General features: G+C 45.1%; 3 protein-coding genes across 5 annotated transcripts in view; 1 reads left to right on the top strand and 2 right to left on the bottom strand.

Annotated features, from left to right (window-relative positions):
- Nucleotides 1-5948, bottom strand: part of C8H4orf19 (chromosome 8 C4orf19 homolog) — a 90525-nt gene extending 84577 nt beyond the window's left edge. For both annotated transcript variants that reach the window (XM_021101098.2, XM_021101097.2), the window contains exon 1: nucleotides 5873-5948. The gene's annotated coding sequence lies outside the window, so the exon portion shown is untranslated. The remainder of the gene's footprint in view (nucleotides 1-5872) is intronic.
- Nucleotides 948-18393, top strand: part of LOC146400381 (uncharacterized) — a 164571-nt gene continuing 147125 nt past the window's right edge. Inside the window, exons 1-2 of the mRNA XM_084971729.1 lie at nucleotides 948-1451; nucleotides 1745-6291. Coding sequence (XP_084827855.1) covers nucleotides 5759-6291 — 533 coding nt within the window. The 5' untranslated portion in view covers nucleotides 948-1451; nucleotides 1745-5758. The remainder of the gene's footprint in view (nucleotides 1452-1744; nucleotides 6292-18393) is intronic.
- The window catches only part of NWD2 (NACHT and WD repeat domain containing 2), a 204325-nt gene continuing 195775 nt past the window's right edge, over nucleotides 9844-18393 (bottom strand). For both annotated transcript variants that reach the window (XM_003128911.7, XM_084971724.1), the window contains exon 7: nucleotides 9844-16049. In XM_003128911.7, the coding sequence (XP_003128959.4) occupies nucleotides 12117-16049 (3933 nt within the window). In that variant the 3' untranslated portion in view covers nucleotides 9844-12116. The remainder of the gene's footprint in view (nucleotides 16050-18393) is intronic.

Below are 18393 nucleotides of genomic sequence, written 5' to 3'. Positions count from 1 at the left end.
GTTATAAATTGATACCATCCTTTTCAAATCTTTCCCTTGGCTCCCCCAATTCAACACTTGTCCCCTATTATGTTTCACTGATAATCCAGTTTATGTCTCTTTACTCTTTTACTCTGAATCTTATCTGACTTTATTTCTTTTAGAAGACAAATCAAGGAAAGGATTCTTTTTTTTTTTTTGTCTTTTTGCTATTTCTTCGGCCGCTCCTGCGGCATATGGAGATTCCCAGGCTAGGGGTCGAATTGGAACTGTAGCCGCCAGCCTACGCCAGAGCCACAGCAACGCGGGATCCGAGCCGCATCTGCAACCTATACCACAGCTCACGGCAATGCCGGATCGTTAACCCACTGAGCAAGGGCAGGGACCGAACCCGCGACTTCATGGTTCCTAGTTGGATTCGTTAACCACTGCACCACGACGGGAACTCCAAGGAAAGGATTCTTAAATTTTGTTCATACAAAACCTGAGCTTATGCCAATACCATCCTTCTGTGCAGCATCCTCCATAGAGGCACAGAGGCAGAGTGCAGTTACAGACATGGGCTTTGGGTCAGATCTGAGCTCCAATGCTGGTTCCATCATTCACCAGCTGCATCTCCTGCCTAAGGTGAACGAACATGTCTGGGTTTCAATTACCTCACCTGTAAAGCAAGAATTCTGCCTTAATCCCTAGTGGTGGTGTGAGAACTGGAGAAGTTCTATTTTGGGGTGGTTTGTTATTCTGCAATAGATAACTGATTCTGTACATATAAGTAATTTCTCCATGCTTAGTGGTTATTACAATATTTTAGGGACTTCCTCTGGTGGCTCAGCAGGTTAAGGATCTGGCGTTATCACTGTTGTGGCTAAGGTCACTGCTCTGGCACAGGTTTCATCCCTGGCACAGGAGCATGCCATGGGTGCAACCAACCAACAAACAGATACAATGTCAACAGACAATGAATTATCTTTCTTTTTTTTTTCTTTTCTTTTTTTTTTTTTTTTTGTCTTTTTGCCATTTCTTGGGCTGCTCTTGCGGCACTTGGAGGTTCCCAGGCTAGGGGTCGAATCGGAGCTGTAGCCACCAGCCTACGCCAGAGCCACCGCAACACGGGATCTGAGCTGCGTCTGCAACCTACACCACAGCTCATGGCAACACCAGATCTTTAACCCACTGAGCAAAGCCAGGGATCGAACCCGCAACCTCATGGTTCCTAGTCGGATTCGCTAACCACTGAGCCACGATGGGAACTCCTGAATTTTCCATCGCACTAAAATTTCTACTTTTTGGTCAGTAGTAAGAAGACGGCTGAACTGGAAATTAGGATTCATAGATACCAGTCCCAGCTTTTCCAGTTGGCAGCCATATGACTTTGGAAACATCATTTGACCTCTTTGAGCCTGTTTCCTTATCTGTAAACTAAGGTGGTTAGACCAATTAATTTTTAAGGTTATTTCTAGCTCTAAAAAGAAGTGAGGAGTTCCCGTCGTGGCGCAGTGGTTAACGAATCCGACTAGGAACCATGAGGTCACGGGTTCGGTCCCTGCCCTTGCTCAGTGGGTTAAGGATCCGGCGTTGCCGTGAGCTGTGGTGTAGGTTGCAGACGCGGCTCGGTCGGATCCTGCGTTGCTGTGGCTCTGGCGTAGGCCGGTGGCTACAGCTTCGATTCAACCCCTAGCCTGGGAACCTCCATATGCCACGGGAGTGGCCCAAGAAATAGCAACAACAAAAGACCAAAAAAAAAAAAAAAAAAAAAAAAAAAAAGAACTGAGGATCCATTTTTCCAACACGCAATACTTATTTCCTTGCTAACAGATAGTTCTAAATATAACTTTTCCTTTCTTGCAGACTTAGCATTTAATCACAGTCAACCCTCTCGGTTGTGTTCACTGTTCAGCCTTTGGTTGTGACCACGACTCATGCTTATCCTAATGCCCACGCTCTGAACCTATAAGGTGGACCTCCCTGTTGTGGAAAAAGAACCCAGAGAGCCAAGCACATTAAGAATCAAAAGATGAATAATGCCATGTTCGTTTTAGTGAAAATCAAAGTATGCGGCTCTTTAACAACTCTTTGCAGGTGCAGGTGGACTTCTTTTATTCCTTTCTAGGTTGCAATAAAGATTCTGGAGGACTGAGGTTGCACAGTCCGATTACTGAATAAGGAGCATCCTGTTTTACAGCCTTAAAGCGCAAATCAAATCTGCATTTATCACACATATATGACCCAAGATATGTAGTAAGTTATCAAATGGGGGGAGAAAGGAAAAACACCAAAATTTTAAAAGTTTCAAAATTCTTGCGTGTAGAGATTGACTCTAGAACAAATAAGTGAATTACAAAGATATCCAAATACATGTTGTATTAAAAAGCGATATATGTGATGATATATATATACACACACATATTCTTCTTTCCCAGGCATTCAGTGCTTCTCGCAGCACACTGGTTCATGCTCTAATGCTGCATCTGCCAATGGAAGATAGTCTTCCCTGAAACATACAGCAGGCCATGTTGTGGCCAACTTTAAAAAAAAAAAAAAAGGCTGTTCTTTTGCCCACTTCCGTTCCTGCTACACCATCAAAAGTCAGGGTATTATTATTCCTGGGAGGAATTAAGCTAAATCAGAGAATGTGTGTATAACATGAGGGCAATGATTTACCTGATCTTTGCCTTCAGATAGATATATATGTAAGTCGACAGAGAGAAGCACCAGGTTGTTGAAAGTATGAAGAATAACCCTGGCTCCTTCTTTATCAAAAAAAATTTTTTTTTCTGGGATGGAAACAAACTACGTGGGCTCCTAGAAAAGCTACAGTCAGTAGGGCCAGCATGGCAGTGAAATGTGCCTTATAGTTATCGACCTGGAATAGATATGTAATTATTTCAGAGCCTGGAGTCACCTAATATTTTCTGTGAGTTCATATTGTAAACACCTTTGCCTAAGCATTTTTTCAGTCAATCCACTTCTCTCTCTCCTCTCGTGGGGATGTGCCATAGCAGCTGCCTTGCCTGTATCTTCTTCACTTTATTCTTCTTACTGCACCTGGAATGAACTTTCTAGAATACAGATCTGCTCTGCTTAAAATCCTCCAGTGGTTTCTCTGAAGACTATAAGACCCTTGAAGGCAAGGACTACGTCCCTAGCACCTGGCCAGGTGTCTACAAACATGCTGTCTCTGAGGCCATTTAATTTAGGGTTCCATTTAGTTTCAGAGGCACTTGAACATGGACTAGGACAGAGGTCACTGCCTGTGGTAATCAGAGACATGGTAGTCCTTTTGCTTTAGGTTAACAGTACTCACTGCAGCTCAGGATAGCATTTTCTAAATGACATTGAGTATTTTGAGTTCTTTTAAATCTCTGCTTGAGGATACACATTCCCCTGATGGGTGTATTATAAGCACATTTTAGGATAGGGTCATTTTGATGATATATGGTCCTTTTGAACATTGCAATCGCTATGGGACCACGATATACTCAGGTGACAGGGGTGTGAGTAGACAAAAGATTTCATTTTCATTTCTTTTATTTTTTTTAGGGCCGCACCCATGGCATATGGAAGTTCCCAGGCTAGGGGTTGAATCGGAGTTGCAGCTCCCAGCCTACACCACAGCCACAGCAAGGTGGGATCCGAGCTGCACCTGGGACCTAAACCACAGCTCATGGCAAGGCCTGATCCTTAACCCACTAGGTGAGGTAGGGATCGAACCTGTGTCTTCATGGATACTAGTCAGATTCGTTTCTGCTGAGCCACAATGGGAACTCCCTCATTTTCTTATTATTCTTAGCATTATTTTTAAAAAGCATATAATGAGGTGATCGGTCTGACCAGCAGACAGATGAAGGCTCAGGTCTGCCTTCTCCTAGGATGAGCCTATCAACTCTTTTCTAAATAACCATTAGATTGATTATTGGGTGCAGTAATTCTACCTGCACCCAATAATCAATCTAATGTCCTGAAGAAGAAGAAGAAATAGAAATGCAGGAGCTAGATACTGTCTTACCAAGAGCCAAAGAGAATCAAGATTCTGAGTTATTGAAAAAACTGTGGAACTAGAGGAATTTGAAACGAACAGTTCAGGTGGAGGAAACCCAGCTACTACTGAGAGGTTGGTATTCAATTTCTTGGAAACTGGAGTTCATTCCTGGAAGCACAGTCAATGGGCTCTTTGGGCACCAAGGGCAGGGCAGTTCCTGGAGCAAACAGGGCAGTACTGCTCTGCCCTTGGGCTGACACTAGATTGTGGCCAGCACTTGGCATGGTTGTTTTCAGGCTCAGACTGGGACTAGGTAGGAAGTCAGGGGGATCGTCCCATTTCTAGGTTAATGAACGTATTTAGTTGACATGCAAGTTATTGCTCTGCTTTGAGTTCCAAACATGCAAAACCTCTTAGAACATAGCTAAGATGGGCCACCTTGATCTTCGGATGTCATTATATATCTAAATCTTGAAAACCTTTGAGGGCCAGGCCCTGGGGCCAGATGCCATGAGGTAGGTGCTTATCACATACTTGCTGAATCAAAGAACTGGTTTGGGATGGACACAGAACTAGCAAAAGAGATAAAGACTGAAACCCGACTTCTATCAGTGTCTGCTTCATTTTACCTCTGCGATCAAGGGAGCTTCCTACAACTGACTCTTCACACTTTAGAGAAACACAAACAACTCCAGAACTCAGAGCTGTGTTATTGTTTCAGTGGTAGGCTTCACAACTGAACTGTTCTATAGATATGGGTTTAACATCTGGCTCCTTAAAATAGTGTTAACTGGGGGATTAAATGTGGGAATAAGTGGCAAATCCAGAATCTATTGTCTTTAAAAGCAGCAACCCACTTTCCATTTCTTTCTCATTCAACTCTCAGATGTTTCTTAAATAGCTTGTTTACAACTACCCAGGAACATGCATAAACTAGGGTGAGAAGTGAGAAAATAACCACTCTATTCTTTAATGATTTGAACCACCTCATGGAACACCGACTTCTAAATTCACTGGGCAAACATCTATACTGCAATGGAAAATATAATGTACTAAATTGCTAATAGGAGTTTTTGTTTTGTTTTTAAGGTTAATCACAGTGCTGGAGGAAGAAAAAAAAAAAAAACCCAAACATTGATTTCTGTCTTGTATCACTAGAAAAACTGCTCAGTGGTGGCTTGTGAAAAATCTCACCTCATCCGGACTGCCAAGGTCAATGAGACCCAAGTAATCGACCTGGGAGATGCTTGCCTAATTATCAAACATTCTGCAAACAGTTTGTGAACATTTAACCGTTTGCACCTGGACCCCTCCTTCAACCCATGCGGCTTCCTAGGGCTGCACCCTCTCCTCTCCACCACCCAGGGCGCCAACACCCCAAAGGGGCAAATCCTGGGACCCAAGGACATTTCAAAGAAACAGCGGCGGTCACCTTCCATTTCAGTTTTACTTAAAAACACTCAGATGTTTAAAAATAGGGGAAGGGGAGGGCTCAGAAATAAGAGGAAAATCTTTCGCAGTTTTTCCAATTCAAGTTCTCAGGCACCGTTGAAAGTTCATTAATTAGAGATTTAAAGACAGAAGTGTTTCATATACCAATCAGATGCCAAGCTTTGCAAACTGTCTTTGTCTTTAGTTGGGGGAAGTTTGTAAAAGTCCCCCCATCCACCCCATTCTGGAGTTTGCTTCTCTTTCCGAGCCTTTGTTGAACGACCTGACTTTCCCGAAGCAACCAAACCGAGAACTGCCTCACCCGCCCTCTTTTTTTTTTTCTCCCCCGGCAAAACGAAATAAATAAAAATGCCCCGCGAGAGAAGTGGGAGAAATCATGCCACAAAGCCAAGTTCCGCGGGAGTCGAGCCCCCGTGTTGCCCGCGGCGGGGCCGGGAGCGCGGGGCGGGAGAAGGTCCCTACCTGGGGCCGGGCAGCAGCGGCGGTGTCGCGGCGCCCATGACTTCGCCGGCTTCGGGCGGCCGCGCGGGGAAACGCCAGCGGCTCAGCAGCGCCTGGACCCGCGGAGCTCGCTGCGGCCGCCCCGGCGCTGTCATTGGACCGATGAGTCACGTGGTCTGGCCGGCGGGCGAGCCCCTCCGGCCGGCGCAACCCCTCACCTGCGCGCCCCGCTTCGCGCAGAGGCCCCGGGAGCGCGACAGCAGACTTCCCGAGCCCGGACTGGGCTGCAGGACGCACCGGAGAAGAAAATCCCGGAGTTCGGCCTCTGATCCCCGATACTCAGGCTGCCAGGCAGCCGGCGCCGCGAAACTTTGGTGCCGGCTTTTCCGCCGTGCTGCTGGGAGAGGGGAGCTTCCTCAGATTCGGCGTGAGTCAGGGAGGTACGTAAATGCACTCCCTGGCGAAGAGACCTCCCCCTCGTCCCCCGTGAACTTGGGGTTTGTTTCCTTCCCGGTTCTGGCCATAGCCGCTTACACCTGGTGTGTGCAGTTCGCCTGCTTTTTATGGGATAGATGGGAAAGAGCGCAGACGCTACTGGGGCGAGAATTCCCAGGGAAGTTGCACACACTCATCTGCACCCTCAGGACCGCAGTGGGAGTTCAATGATGTGCTTTCCTGCCTCCACCTTCCCTTTCTGTGCCTGGGGTGTTGGAACTTTGGCTGTCACACTCCATCCACCGTCCTGAGCTCCACGGCCGTGCTTGCTGCAATCCGTGCACCTAAGCTTGGTTGCTTTACTTTAAAATATTATTTAAGAGTTGGAAAGTCTATTCACCTGTGCTCCAAAGTGCGTCGGTGTTGGTCTTGACAGGAGAATGTGTTAAGCAACGGCGCCACCTAGCTCGTCGTCTTCTCTCTTTCCCCTTCATTCATTCGGGGAGAGTCAGGATAAAACAGAATGCTGGAGAAGCAACAGACAGAATACTATTTAAAGATGAACACACTGCCCTCAGCTCTTAATGTGTCCACTCTAGTGATTCTAGCGCCATTTACACGACGACATTTCCCACGCTTTATGGGGGGAAACTCATGTTTTGAGATTCTTCCCACTTGTGTAGTAGCAGCATGCTTTAAAAATGATAGATTTATGAGGGACATTAAATGCTCTTTTACATCACTTTCTGATAAAAACTCTTTATCCCAGTAAAGGACCGTCCTAACTTCTAGCCCACGCTTAAGTAATGTCCACAGGATACTGATTACATTTATCGGTTAGATTATTCTAACCAAAAAGACTGGTATTTATCTTGGGTTTTAAAGTATAGTTCCCAGACTAGCAGAATCAGCATTATTTGGAGGAATTTAGCAAAAATGCAGATTCTTGGGCTCCACCCCAGACATTTGGATTCAGAGCTGGTGGAGCCAGGGAGGGTGAAGTAACTTGTATTTAAACAAATGATGTACATTCCAGTTTGAGAACCACCATCCTGAGTCTGCTCAAGCAGCTGGCTAAATTCCACTCATTTGTTAAAGGTTGGGATTCTGTAAAGTCAGAGGTGGTGGTGTTACTGGTAACCTCAAATTACCAGTGTTACATAATATGTCATGTTGACACACTGAAACCTCTGATGTGTCTATACAGAGTGTCATCTGTACTTTATGCAGATCACATGGAATGCCAAAAAACGTGGAGACCCTCATGAAAAATACAGAAGAAAAACCTATGGTTTCCTCATGCATATAGAAACGAAACACCATGATTCACTTAGTATTTTGGGTATGTTTATGTTTTCATTGGCATATAAATTATTCTCCACTGATGAGTCATGGAAGAGAGGAAAGCTAATTTGAGTGGATTTGTCCGTATAGTTCTAAATTTGTCAATATATTTCTAAAGAAGAGACAACAAACTTTTAAAAAAGGTTATGATGTTGGCTTACATTTTAAACCAAAAGGCACTATATTAGGCGTTTTAGGATTTTGAGAAAGAGGTAACTGGTTGGATTCTTCATCTTTAGCTCAGATTCCCCATTGGATGGACACTATATTTCCAATTGCCTGCGTGGATATCTTAACCTTTAAACTCTTTGGGTTCAGGTTTATTATTTCCCTCATTTTCATCCCTAAACCTATTCATTTTACTTTTGCAACTCTATACCCTCCACCCAACTTCAACTGGAACTGGAATTATTTGTTTCCCTTCTCTTTCATCTCTTTCCTCTATCAGTGAAGTCCTGAAGTCATCCTTCTTAGCCATTGCATTGCCACTGCCCTAAGATCAAGTTCTTACATTCTCTAGCTCAGATCTTTGCAATGGTCTCTTTTCTGGTCCCCCAGATTCTAGTCCCTTCCCTCTCTAATCAATCTCACATAGTACTGCCCCAGTCTTTCTGAAATGCCATTTCAACCAGGTCTTTCACCTTCTCAAACATTTTTTTCATGACTCCCTATTGGCTACTGAATAAAGTTTAAAGTCCCTACATAGCATGTGAAGTCGTCCAAATAGCCCCTGGCCCTCTCTGGTTTTGTTCACACAGTTTCCTCCATCTGAAATGCCTTTCTGACGTTCTGACAGCTAAGTCCTATTTATCCTTCAAGCCTCTGGCTCTCTGTCATCTCTTGGCCATCCTTTTTGATTCCCAGTTAGAGTTAATTGCTCTTCTGCAATGTATCCTCAGTACCTGGCTTTCACTTTAACAACAACAACAAAAAAAATCCATCTATCTTACATCTAGTTTAGTCGTGCCTGCTTTAAATTGTAGGATTCTGGAGGGCAAGGGTTATTATGCATAACAAATTTTCAAATCATCTTAGGCATAGCATAATGCCTTGGACAAAACAGGCACAGTGTTGTGTTCTTGCCCCTAGGAAAGAAGGCATTTAATTAAACAACAAACTCCATGTATGTGAAATGCTTTTATGCAGATACTAATGATCTACTCCTCTACAATTTCTCTGAGAACCAAAAGAGAAGAAAATTTAAACTTCAACCTAAGGAATTTAGATTAGAATCCAAGAATGGATTCCCCTGCGTGGGTAATGGAATTGCTTTCAATGAGCGTAAGTTTTACGCAGGAGATGAGACCCAACAGATGATTTCAACTTTCTTCAGATCTGATTTTGTTTCTCAGGGGATGATTGTTTGGTGAAACTAGATACAAAGTTTCACCCATTTATTTCCTAGTTATCATCACTTCAGCTCTCCATTGCCTCTTTTTTTTTTTTTTTTTTTTTTTTTAGTTTTTTCTTCGTATGCACGTGGAGAATTCTCAGATCCCAGCGGCAAGAAGTGGGGGTTAGGGGAGAGATGCATATGGGAAGCTTCCCTCTTGGTCCTGCCCTCTCACCTGGAGGCAGTTCCCACTGCTGCCCCAAGCCCCAGAGGGAAGCACACAGCCCTCGCACTTACACACAGAGCTTGTTTCCTCTTTTTTTCTGTTAAGACGGTGAAATCCTAGAAGGTATAAACTATTTTATTAGCCTTTGTATTCCTGGCAAAATGCATGGCCAAGTAAATATTTGCTGAGTGAATACTTCAGCTGTAGTGGTTATGGTTATACCTGAAAATCCTGGGAGTTTGCAAAGACCTCCAGTGATCTTCAGAGCTTAGCCTGGCCTCTAATTAGCAAATTAGAGAGTATCTTATAGGTCATTATCAGTGCCTCCTGAATACTCAATGCTTTATTTTTATGCACCTTGAGGAGATAACAAAAAAGGCATTGGTGGTGTATTGAAATCCTGTTCAGTGATTCCCTCTGGACCTCTGTTTTTAGGTTTACTCATCTCTACATTTGGAGTACTGACATATGGCTGTTGTGATGATTACATGGCTTAGTACATGCGAAACTCCAAAAAGTGCCTTGTGTATAGTAAGCGCTCAGTAAGCATGAATAATTACTATTATTATTGCTATTATATTATTATTATTGTTACTGAAGATCTCTAACTACATCTGCCAAAGTTGAGGGAGAAAAACAAACATCACACAAATCTAACTAGTTTATCTTTTATTCATACAAACGATACATACACAAGACTGTATATTGTTTGAAGACTGCAGTAATTTTCTAGTGTAACAACTCTGTAACAAAATTTAACTAAATGTAACATTTATGAAAATATAAATCTCTGAATAGGTAATTCTTCCCAACAATACAAAGTTTACATAAAAACATTCAATATGAGCTATCAGTTGCAAACAATTTAGGAAAAATCATTCAAGTCACTTGTTAAACTCTATTGGGTGTTACATAGAACATTCACACACTACATTTAATCCATCTAGGCATTTAATTCTTAGAAATGTGTAGCATGGAGGTCCAACTGATAATGACAAGAGTAAGAATGGGTTACTTCTGAAGAGCTAAAAAATAGCATCGACCAATACAATCAACTCCAGGTGATCTGTATGCAGAATGAGCCTTCTCTGGGCTTAGGGAGCTGGCTCCCTGGCTGGTAGCTAGACCAAGAAAAACATACTGAGAAAAAGTCTCTCACAGGGGAGTGAGTGCTTGTGTCTGAATCACATCTCTGCATGCTTACATGTCAGACTGCTTCCCAAAGTGAAGTACGGTTGGCTTGGATTCCCTATGGGTTGGGTCACTTTGTGTCTCATTAGCATCAACAGTTAAGATGCCACTCTCTTTTTCTCACATTTCTCCCCAACATCCTTCTGAGGGCAATAGCAGAAGCCATCACTACCTTTATTCTGCAGTTTACAAAAGCAGTACGTTTGGGCGGTTAAGGATCTGTCTATGGATGCTTGAGGAGTTCACAGCAGAGCTGGACTGAAAGCAAGTCAGTTCCTTGGTCATTATTCTGCCCGTTTCAAATCAGACCCAACCAAACCAAACCATCACTACTGACACCCTTTGGAAAGTCATCCAAGGACATGTCATGAGGAGGATATGGAAAGAAGAAAATCACTTTCCCCTCTTAGGATGTAATATTTTCTTTTAAATAGGGGAAGTAGTTTTTTAAAAACAGTAATACCAATTTCACAGCTTCTGCTTTGAAACGGTTAAGACTATAATATAAAAGCCTCAGAGGAGTCCTCAGGCAGAAAGAGTGACAGATAAAGAAGGATACATATAGTGTATAGAGTAAGAAAGTGATTACAAACAGGGACAATAAAGAGCCTTTGGACACTCTTAAGATTCATGAAATATTTTAGCACAAAGACAGGCATATTCAGTTTGTCCCAGAGTATTTGGTCATCTATCTGCGTTTTACACAGGAAAGAGGAGGAATGAGAGTAAGGCAAATGTCATCAGTGTTCCATAGGTGGCATGTCGAGAAAGCTTTCCTGCTATGAAGATTTACTGCAGGGATTTAGGAAATAATTTATGCTTCCATACAACCGTCTTCCGTAGCACAGACTGTTGTGAGTACAATGATAGAAACGAACAGGTGTTTTGACCAAATTTGTAATGCCCTTTCTGGAACTCTTCCTTGCACCCAGCACGAAGAGGCATTTCAAAATGACGTGAAACAATTGTGGTTTCCTATTAAATGTGTCCTCTGCAGCCCCGAAAATAGCTTGAAAATCCTCTGCTCCATTGTATGGAAACCCTTGCATGCAGTTGTCACAGCTGCGTTTTAATGAAGACCGGCTGTGTGTTCAGTAGCCCTATGATAGTGGGAAGTGGCTCTTGTCCTGTCCCAGTCTGTGGCCTCACACTCGACATCCTTTCTCCTGGGAAACTGGGAGTACATCTGGGCTTTTCTGTTACGTTATTTTGCACCTTTAGGCCTTCCATCTGCAAGACAGTTGTCAGGATCGTAAAACGTAAGGAGAGATTAAGGCTGTGTTTAGTGATCCACACAATCACTTGATGTTCAGCAGCAGATTGTGTTTACGATTTCAACCAGTGTCTGTAGAACTAACTCTGGTCCAAATGCTCTGCGTGTAGCTCTAGCCCCTCTCATCTGAACAATAGGATGCGTTAAGCGGCTTCTTTTCACACAGGTAACGTAAAAACTATCCTCTAACTTCCAGTTGATGTAGCCATGTAAATACAGTTTCTAGAAGTTCCCTGTCAAGACTTCATTCCTGGAAAAACTTTGACAAAAAAAAAAGAAAACAACTCAAAACCAACTTCACACTTCTGTACATTTCACGAGCACGCAATAATGAATACGGGAACTCCAGCATCTTTCCTGTCCTTTAAGAATGAGTGGGTTATCATCTGGGATACAGAAGATACTCTTTTTTTCCTTTTATATGTGTAGCACATATTTCTGCTGAGCAGGAAAAAACATTTTGTCAGTTGTCAGGGGCATAACTGTGGCCCCTGGATTCCAGAACAGGGCACACGCGGTCATAGCAGGCGTTGTGTTTCTTGGAGGGCGTCGCCTCGTTGGGCTCCATGGAGTCACTCACTGTGATTGGACTGTCTCTTGCAAAAACCTCGGTGGACTCTCTCCATAAGCAATCCACAGACATCTTAAAACAGTAACTGTTACACTTTGGCCTGGATGTCTGTGTCGCATTGTTGAAAATCTGTCTGCTATTTGAAGTGGCGATTTTAATCTTCAGTGCCGCATCCACGCGGTCCACCACCGTGTATATCCCTATACTGCCATCGTCAAAACCCACAATGATGTTCAGGTGCCGCTGGGAGAGGGCAAGAAAAGTCGGTGTTTTGTAAAGGGAACAGGCACCGATATTTTTGCCGTCGGCCAGTCTCATGACAATCAAACTGGATATTGCACCATTTTCATCCTCTTCCTCCCCGTTTCGGAAACAAATGTACACCAGGTAGCGACCATCTCGAGACAACCTCTGCCTCCAGATGACGCCCGAGGCGTGAACCACGCGTAATTTACCGCTGTGTAAGTCCAGCACGTTGATGTTTTCATCCCCCCTAGAAATAATGCCCAGCTTGCCATTGGGCGAAATCTCAAAATCCTCTAGATTTTTCAGGAAGTTGTTTGGAAGTTGCACACGACGACAGATGACTTCCTCTGTCAGACTCCAGATATTCACCGTCTCGGCGGACGTGATAAACACGATGATGTCCGGACAGTCGGGGATCAATTTAAAATTCACGATGGTGATGCCGTCCTCACAGCAGAATTTCTTGGTGATGCTCCCTGTCCAGAGGCTGACTGCCAGCACCTTGCTTTTGGTCATCCCCACCACGAAGGTGTTTGCCGAGGTTATAAAGGCGTTCTGCAAAGTGGTCAGGATGTTGCACACCCTGTGGCCCGTGGCCAGTCTCCACACCCTGGACGCATTTTCCTCACAGAGAGAGACCACGAACTGGTCATTGTGGGTAATGAGCAGCTGAGATATTCTCTGCCCGTTAATTCGGAAGAGGTTTTCACCGCTGCTGGTGTGCCAGACATACTGGCTGCTCTTGTCATCTGATGTCACCATGATGTCTCCCGAGGACGTCAACACACAGTGTTCGACTGTGCCTTCGTGCTTAAATACTGCTTCAAGGAAGCCACTGCTGAAGTTCCACTTGTGAACACAATCAGAACCATCGAGCGAGTAAATGATTTCCCCCCTAGCAGGTAACACCAGACTTTGGATGGGTTTTCCAGTCTTATCTATGTTGGACATGGCTGTGATGATATCGATGTCCCAGATGGAAAGCACGCCACTGGTGGATAAAGAGAGCAGCATGTTGTGGTGACTAGATTTCACCAGCTTGACTATGGTACCTGAGATTTCCTGTAAGCTCGCCATACACTGCCCCGTTTCCCGCCTCCAGAAAAACACAGCTGAGGTATTTTCCATGGTCGCGATGATGCAGTCCCCATTCTTGGACAGCACAGCCGATATAAAGCGTTCGTTGTGCTTAGCTCTAAACTTTTCAGCCACCTTCCACATGCCGGTATCCAAGAGCTCAATGCTGAGGGCTTTGCAGATCAGAACAGCACTTTGGTCCTCTGAAAGTTCAACACTGACCACCTCGCTGTCCTCCCGTCGGCAGTCAAAGTCATCCGTCAGCTGGGGGCTGGCGATGTCCTCTGTGTTCCAAACGGAGAGGCTTCCCTCACTGTCTACCATGACCATTTCTTGGGCCATGTCCAAGATGAGAAGGAACTTCACAAACCCACCTGAAAATTCAGAGGTCACCGTACACAGCTTTTCTCCACTCCCCAGATGGAAGATGGTGGTGGTGTTTAGGTGCTGTCCACAGAAAGCATACACGCCATCCAGGGAGCACTGGACACAGGTCACTTCGTACCAGCAGTGGAACTGGTAAAGGGGCCATCCATAGAGCAGATCGATGACAGTCACATCTTTGCTGGCTTCGAGCCAGGCCAGGGCATGCTTGACGGACAGTGTGAATCCGTTGATGTAGGTGGAGCTGCTTCCATGCTTGGTCCCTTTGATTTCCACTTCAGACAGGAGACAAGAATTGACATTGTCATACACCAGCAAGGTGTTATTGGTCGTAGCCACCACGAGATACTTCTCATCACTGGTGAGTTTCATGCCCAGGATGACCGACTGGGCCGTCGTGATTTGCCGGAGGAGCTGACGCGTTTCCACATCCCACGTGCTGATGGAACCGTTTTCTAAAGCTGCGAGGACTGTACTGGGGTTACAGGTAGGCAGGATCTCGGTGACATGCAGATGACTGGATGACAGGGGAAGACGCTCCGGGCTATAGGTCACGTCCATGGATGAATGTAATGGCACGATGGAGCAGTATTTGGGCCCGTCTTTGTCACATTCTAAAAGAAGGTGTCTGAGTTTGGGCAGAGAGCTCACAACAGGCAGCAGTCTTTGCTGCAGCTCTGCAGAAAGGGAGCCAGGAAATGCAATGATCTTGGTTTTGATGCCACGGAGGGTGCTGGCCAGGAACTTCAGCTCCTTCTCCTGCGAGTAGTTGTAAGCCAGCTCGATGTCCGAGAGCACTCTGTCAAACTGGCCGATTTTGATCATGGTGTAGAGCCAGCTAAAGTTCATGATGACGCCGTAGAGCAGGTCATCGGTTTTCCCACACCTCGTCAGGTGGTGCAGGAGCTCACACATTTTCCGGTGATTGACAAAGAAGATGTCAGGCTCCAGTGGGTTACACTGGAAAACCCAGGGCTGGTCTGGGGCCTGCCTGTCGAAGGAAGCCTGCTCCATGAAATGCTTTTCTTCATCAAGCAGGCTGCTGCTCTCCAAGTCAAGGCAGCCATTCAGGTAGGAGTCTTCGAGGCAGAAAGCTTTCCTCCGGCCCCCTGACCAGACCCCCAGGAAGTAGTCAGCCAGGATGGTGTGCATTTCACGTAGGTCCCGGTCGTCCTGCAGATACAGCTTCTGGGCGATGAGCTGCAGGTGTCTGTTGGCCCAGACCAGGAGGGTGACGTTTTTCACGTGTCTCTCGATTAGGTACCCACTGAGCCCCTCCTTGAGCCTCGCGATATACAGATAAGGTACCCTCAGCGGATTGTCAGGCCTGGCCCCCTCGTGGAGCTCGCTCATAACGCTGTTGTCAAGGGCCAGCACGTCCTCCAGCTCCATTTCACTCAGACCCATTTTGGCCATGGTGATGTAACCAAGAGCCCGGGAGACGAGTTTCTGCCCACACCTCTTCTCCAGGGACCAGAAGAGCTGCTCTATGCTCTCGTGAACGGTGACACAGAGGGAGGACTCGTCCACGTCCCTGTGTGATCGCCAGTGTTTCACCTCCCGGAAGGTCAGGTTCACAAACATGGGCAGCGTGCACTTGGAGAAGGCGTTGTTGACGTAAATCTGCTGGCCCGATGTGACCTTCCTCTTGACGCGCAGCAGCTGGTGTTTGAGGACCTGGCTGCACATCTTCCTGTCCCGCGGGATCAGCTCGATATAGTTGTCCTCTTCGTGGATAAGGCACCTTAGTTTCTGCAGGATCCCATGCTTGCTGGGCAGTGTGGACAGGACGATCCGGACAAAGCGGGGAAGGTGAGCTGGGAGCCACCAGAGCTTCCTGGCTTCATCACTCTCAGAGAGCTGCTCCAGGGCGTCGAGTATCACCACCAGAGGTCTCTGCAACGAAGACTCATTCAGAAGGTTTATAAATAAGTCACGGAGGTCATGGATCTTCTTAGGGTAGCTCTGAACCAGGCACCGGTAGTTCACTGCCAACTGTTCACAGATGCTTAGAAGGAGAGTCCTAAGGTCGGTACTCATGTCTGTGGTCCCTAGAAACCTCACAATGATGACCGGGTCAGACTCTGGTCCCGTGTCTTCATGGAGCCAGCCGTAAGCCTACAACATAAAGGTGGCGTTTAGAATGGTGACATGTATTCCCACAGCCACAGGCAGCAACACGTCTTTGCAGAGATCAGAATTCTGGTAAACCTGGCCAGGCAGAAAGTAGCCTAGAACCGGGAAATGGAGAAACCCAAGATGCTCAAAGAGCTGTCACAGAGCTCATGCACTAATGTCTACAGGTGGGCCCCTCAGGATCATTCTACTAAAGGTAGTAAAACCGTGATGATGGGATTAATCAATCCTAAAGCAGCATTTCATTCGTATTCAAAAGTTACAAGGCATTTCACAAACCATAAAACTGAATATCTAGTATGCTTAATTGCTCGTCACTACTTCTCAGCATGGTTGTTGGCCCTTGATAAGTCTTTAATGAATAGATTTAGTAAGGACCTACACATTATATTGAGTCAAATATTTTCCTTAACTGAGATCACATAGGGCCATATATGGCTGACCACACTGCTAGTTAATTAGAACGTGATAAAAACACCCAGCACTAAAATGATACAGAGTATCGTCTTTTATGATTCAGAGGCATTTCAGTTTATTGACGTATGCCGAGGTCATCATTATAATTATTTTCATCATTGCCTTAAAAATCTAGATAATGCTGGTTAAATGAGTTTTTCTAAATTTGTGCCTTATGAGACACATTTTTATATAAACAGTCATCTGATCACTTTTTTTTTTCTTTGAAAATATATATTTTTTTTCCCACTGTACAGCAAGGGGATCAAGTTATCCTCACATGTATACATTTTTTTTCCCCCATGATCACTTTTCTTATCTCTCTGTAGGGCACATCAGATTACAGAATCATGTAAGAAAAGAAGACACTTAGGCTCAGGCTGGACAATAGATTGCTTGGAGTTACATGATTCCCAAGAGATGAAAATGGGATAGAAGTCATGTCTGACTTCCGTTCTAGTGTTCTCCCTCTCCCTCGCTCCCTTTTGAAATTGTACCATTAAGGAGATAAAATACATGAAGGGGCTGCTAGGTTTAGCATTTTTCTGTCTGGAAAGGTAAGGTCAAAAATGAATGTGGGCAAAGTATAAAACACTCCAAAGCGTATTTTTAAGGGAGATAATGTCTTTGAGTCATTCTTGGAATTCACCAAGGATACTCCTTAGAATAGGACATGTCATCTAATGCATTAGGAAGTAAGTTTATGAAACTTGGTGCCTCAAGAGATAGTTCAGGTTAAAGGATGAATACGTTTAGAAAAGATTCAGGGATGTCAGTTTCAGATTGAGCTGGGGAGGAAAATAAACAACTCCTTGTTGGTGTTTAGCCCCACCCTTTGAAGCTGATTTGGAGGATGCTAATCCTGCCATTTTACTGCGGCTCTTCGGTGGCAAATCAGAACCAGAACACAATTTATTTGTCTCTCCATGGCGTAGAAGGATTATATGCTTCTTCCTCCCTCCTCCCAATCATGTGTTGTGGGTTATGCAGTATCTATAAAGAGTGGCCCTCCCATTGTGTGGGAGGAAATGTTGGTTGCACAGGAGACAACTTGGAGATAAACAGGAGGTGCCCGTCTGCATCCTCTCAAGGGGTACGAGGTCACAAGAGAGCACCAGTGGTTGCTGGTACAGGTGGTGAGGAGGGAGGGGGAAGGGGCAGGCGTTCCCCCGGAGAGAGGAGAGGCAAGCAGAGCTGAGGCAGGTCGGGACCTAGAAATAGGCAGAGCTCCTCAGGGGACCTGGTGGTTGGCCAACATATCCAGAACGCACACTCAGAAAGACGTTTTTCAAGTTGATTAACTGTCAGCGCACTCTGCCCACGGGGACTGCTTATGTGTACAGACCTATGAGCACATATCACGTGACTGCCTCCTGTGCTAGATGAGGGGGCGGGGTACGTAGCGGGGGTGGGAGGGGTTGCAGCACATGCACACATCCCTCCAAACACCTTTGCCCCTCTCTCCTCCACAAGGCAAAAAGCCCCAGAGTGAGTGTGAAATGGATACACCAGTGTTTCATTTGATTTCAATTCCTACAGTACCCTTCATAGCATTCCTGTCTTGCTTACTTGGAATAATTCTAACGTGTAAAGACATGCATACAGAGTAGTGTTCAAATGCAGACACACACATGCACACACGTACACTCATTTATTTTGATGCAACGGCCTCTAAATGTAAGCCTGCTATTTCGCCTGGTTTTCAATAAGAAAAAGCTGCATATCCTAAAACAAGAACATCCAGCACCTGAGCTTGGCAGGTTAAGAAATGGTAAATGGGTCTTCCCGAGGATTTCTCGAGAGTAACTTTGATATACCTGATGGTCGCCTGTGACCTTACTTTGGAACCTAATCCCTACATAGGTTGTAA

The sequence above is a fragment of the Sus scrofa genome, chromosome 8 (assembly GCF_054392235.1).
Source record: "Sus scrofa isolate SSC_HxYL_T2T_F1_AM1 chromosome 8, Sscrofa_HxYL_maternal_Yorkshire_Landrace_v2.0, whole genome shotgun sequence".
Lineage (NCBI taxonomy): Eukaryota > Metazoa > Chordata > Mammalia > Artiodactyla > Suidae > Sus > Sus scrofa.
Note: the sequence above shows the minus strand (reverse complement) of the source record. Positions and strands in the feature narration are given on the sequence as shown.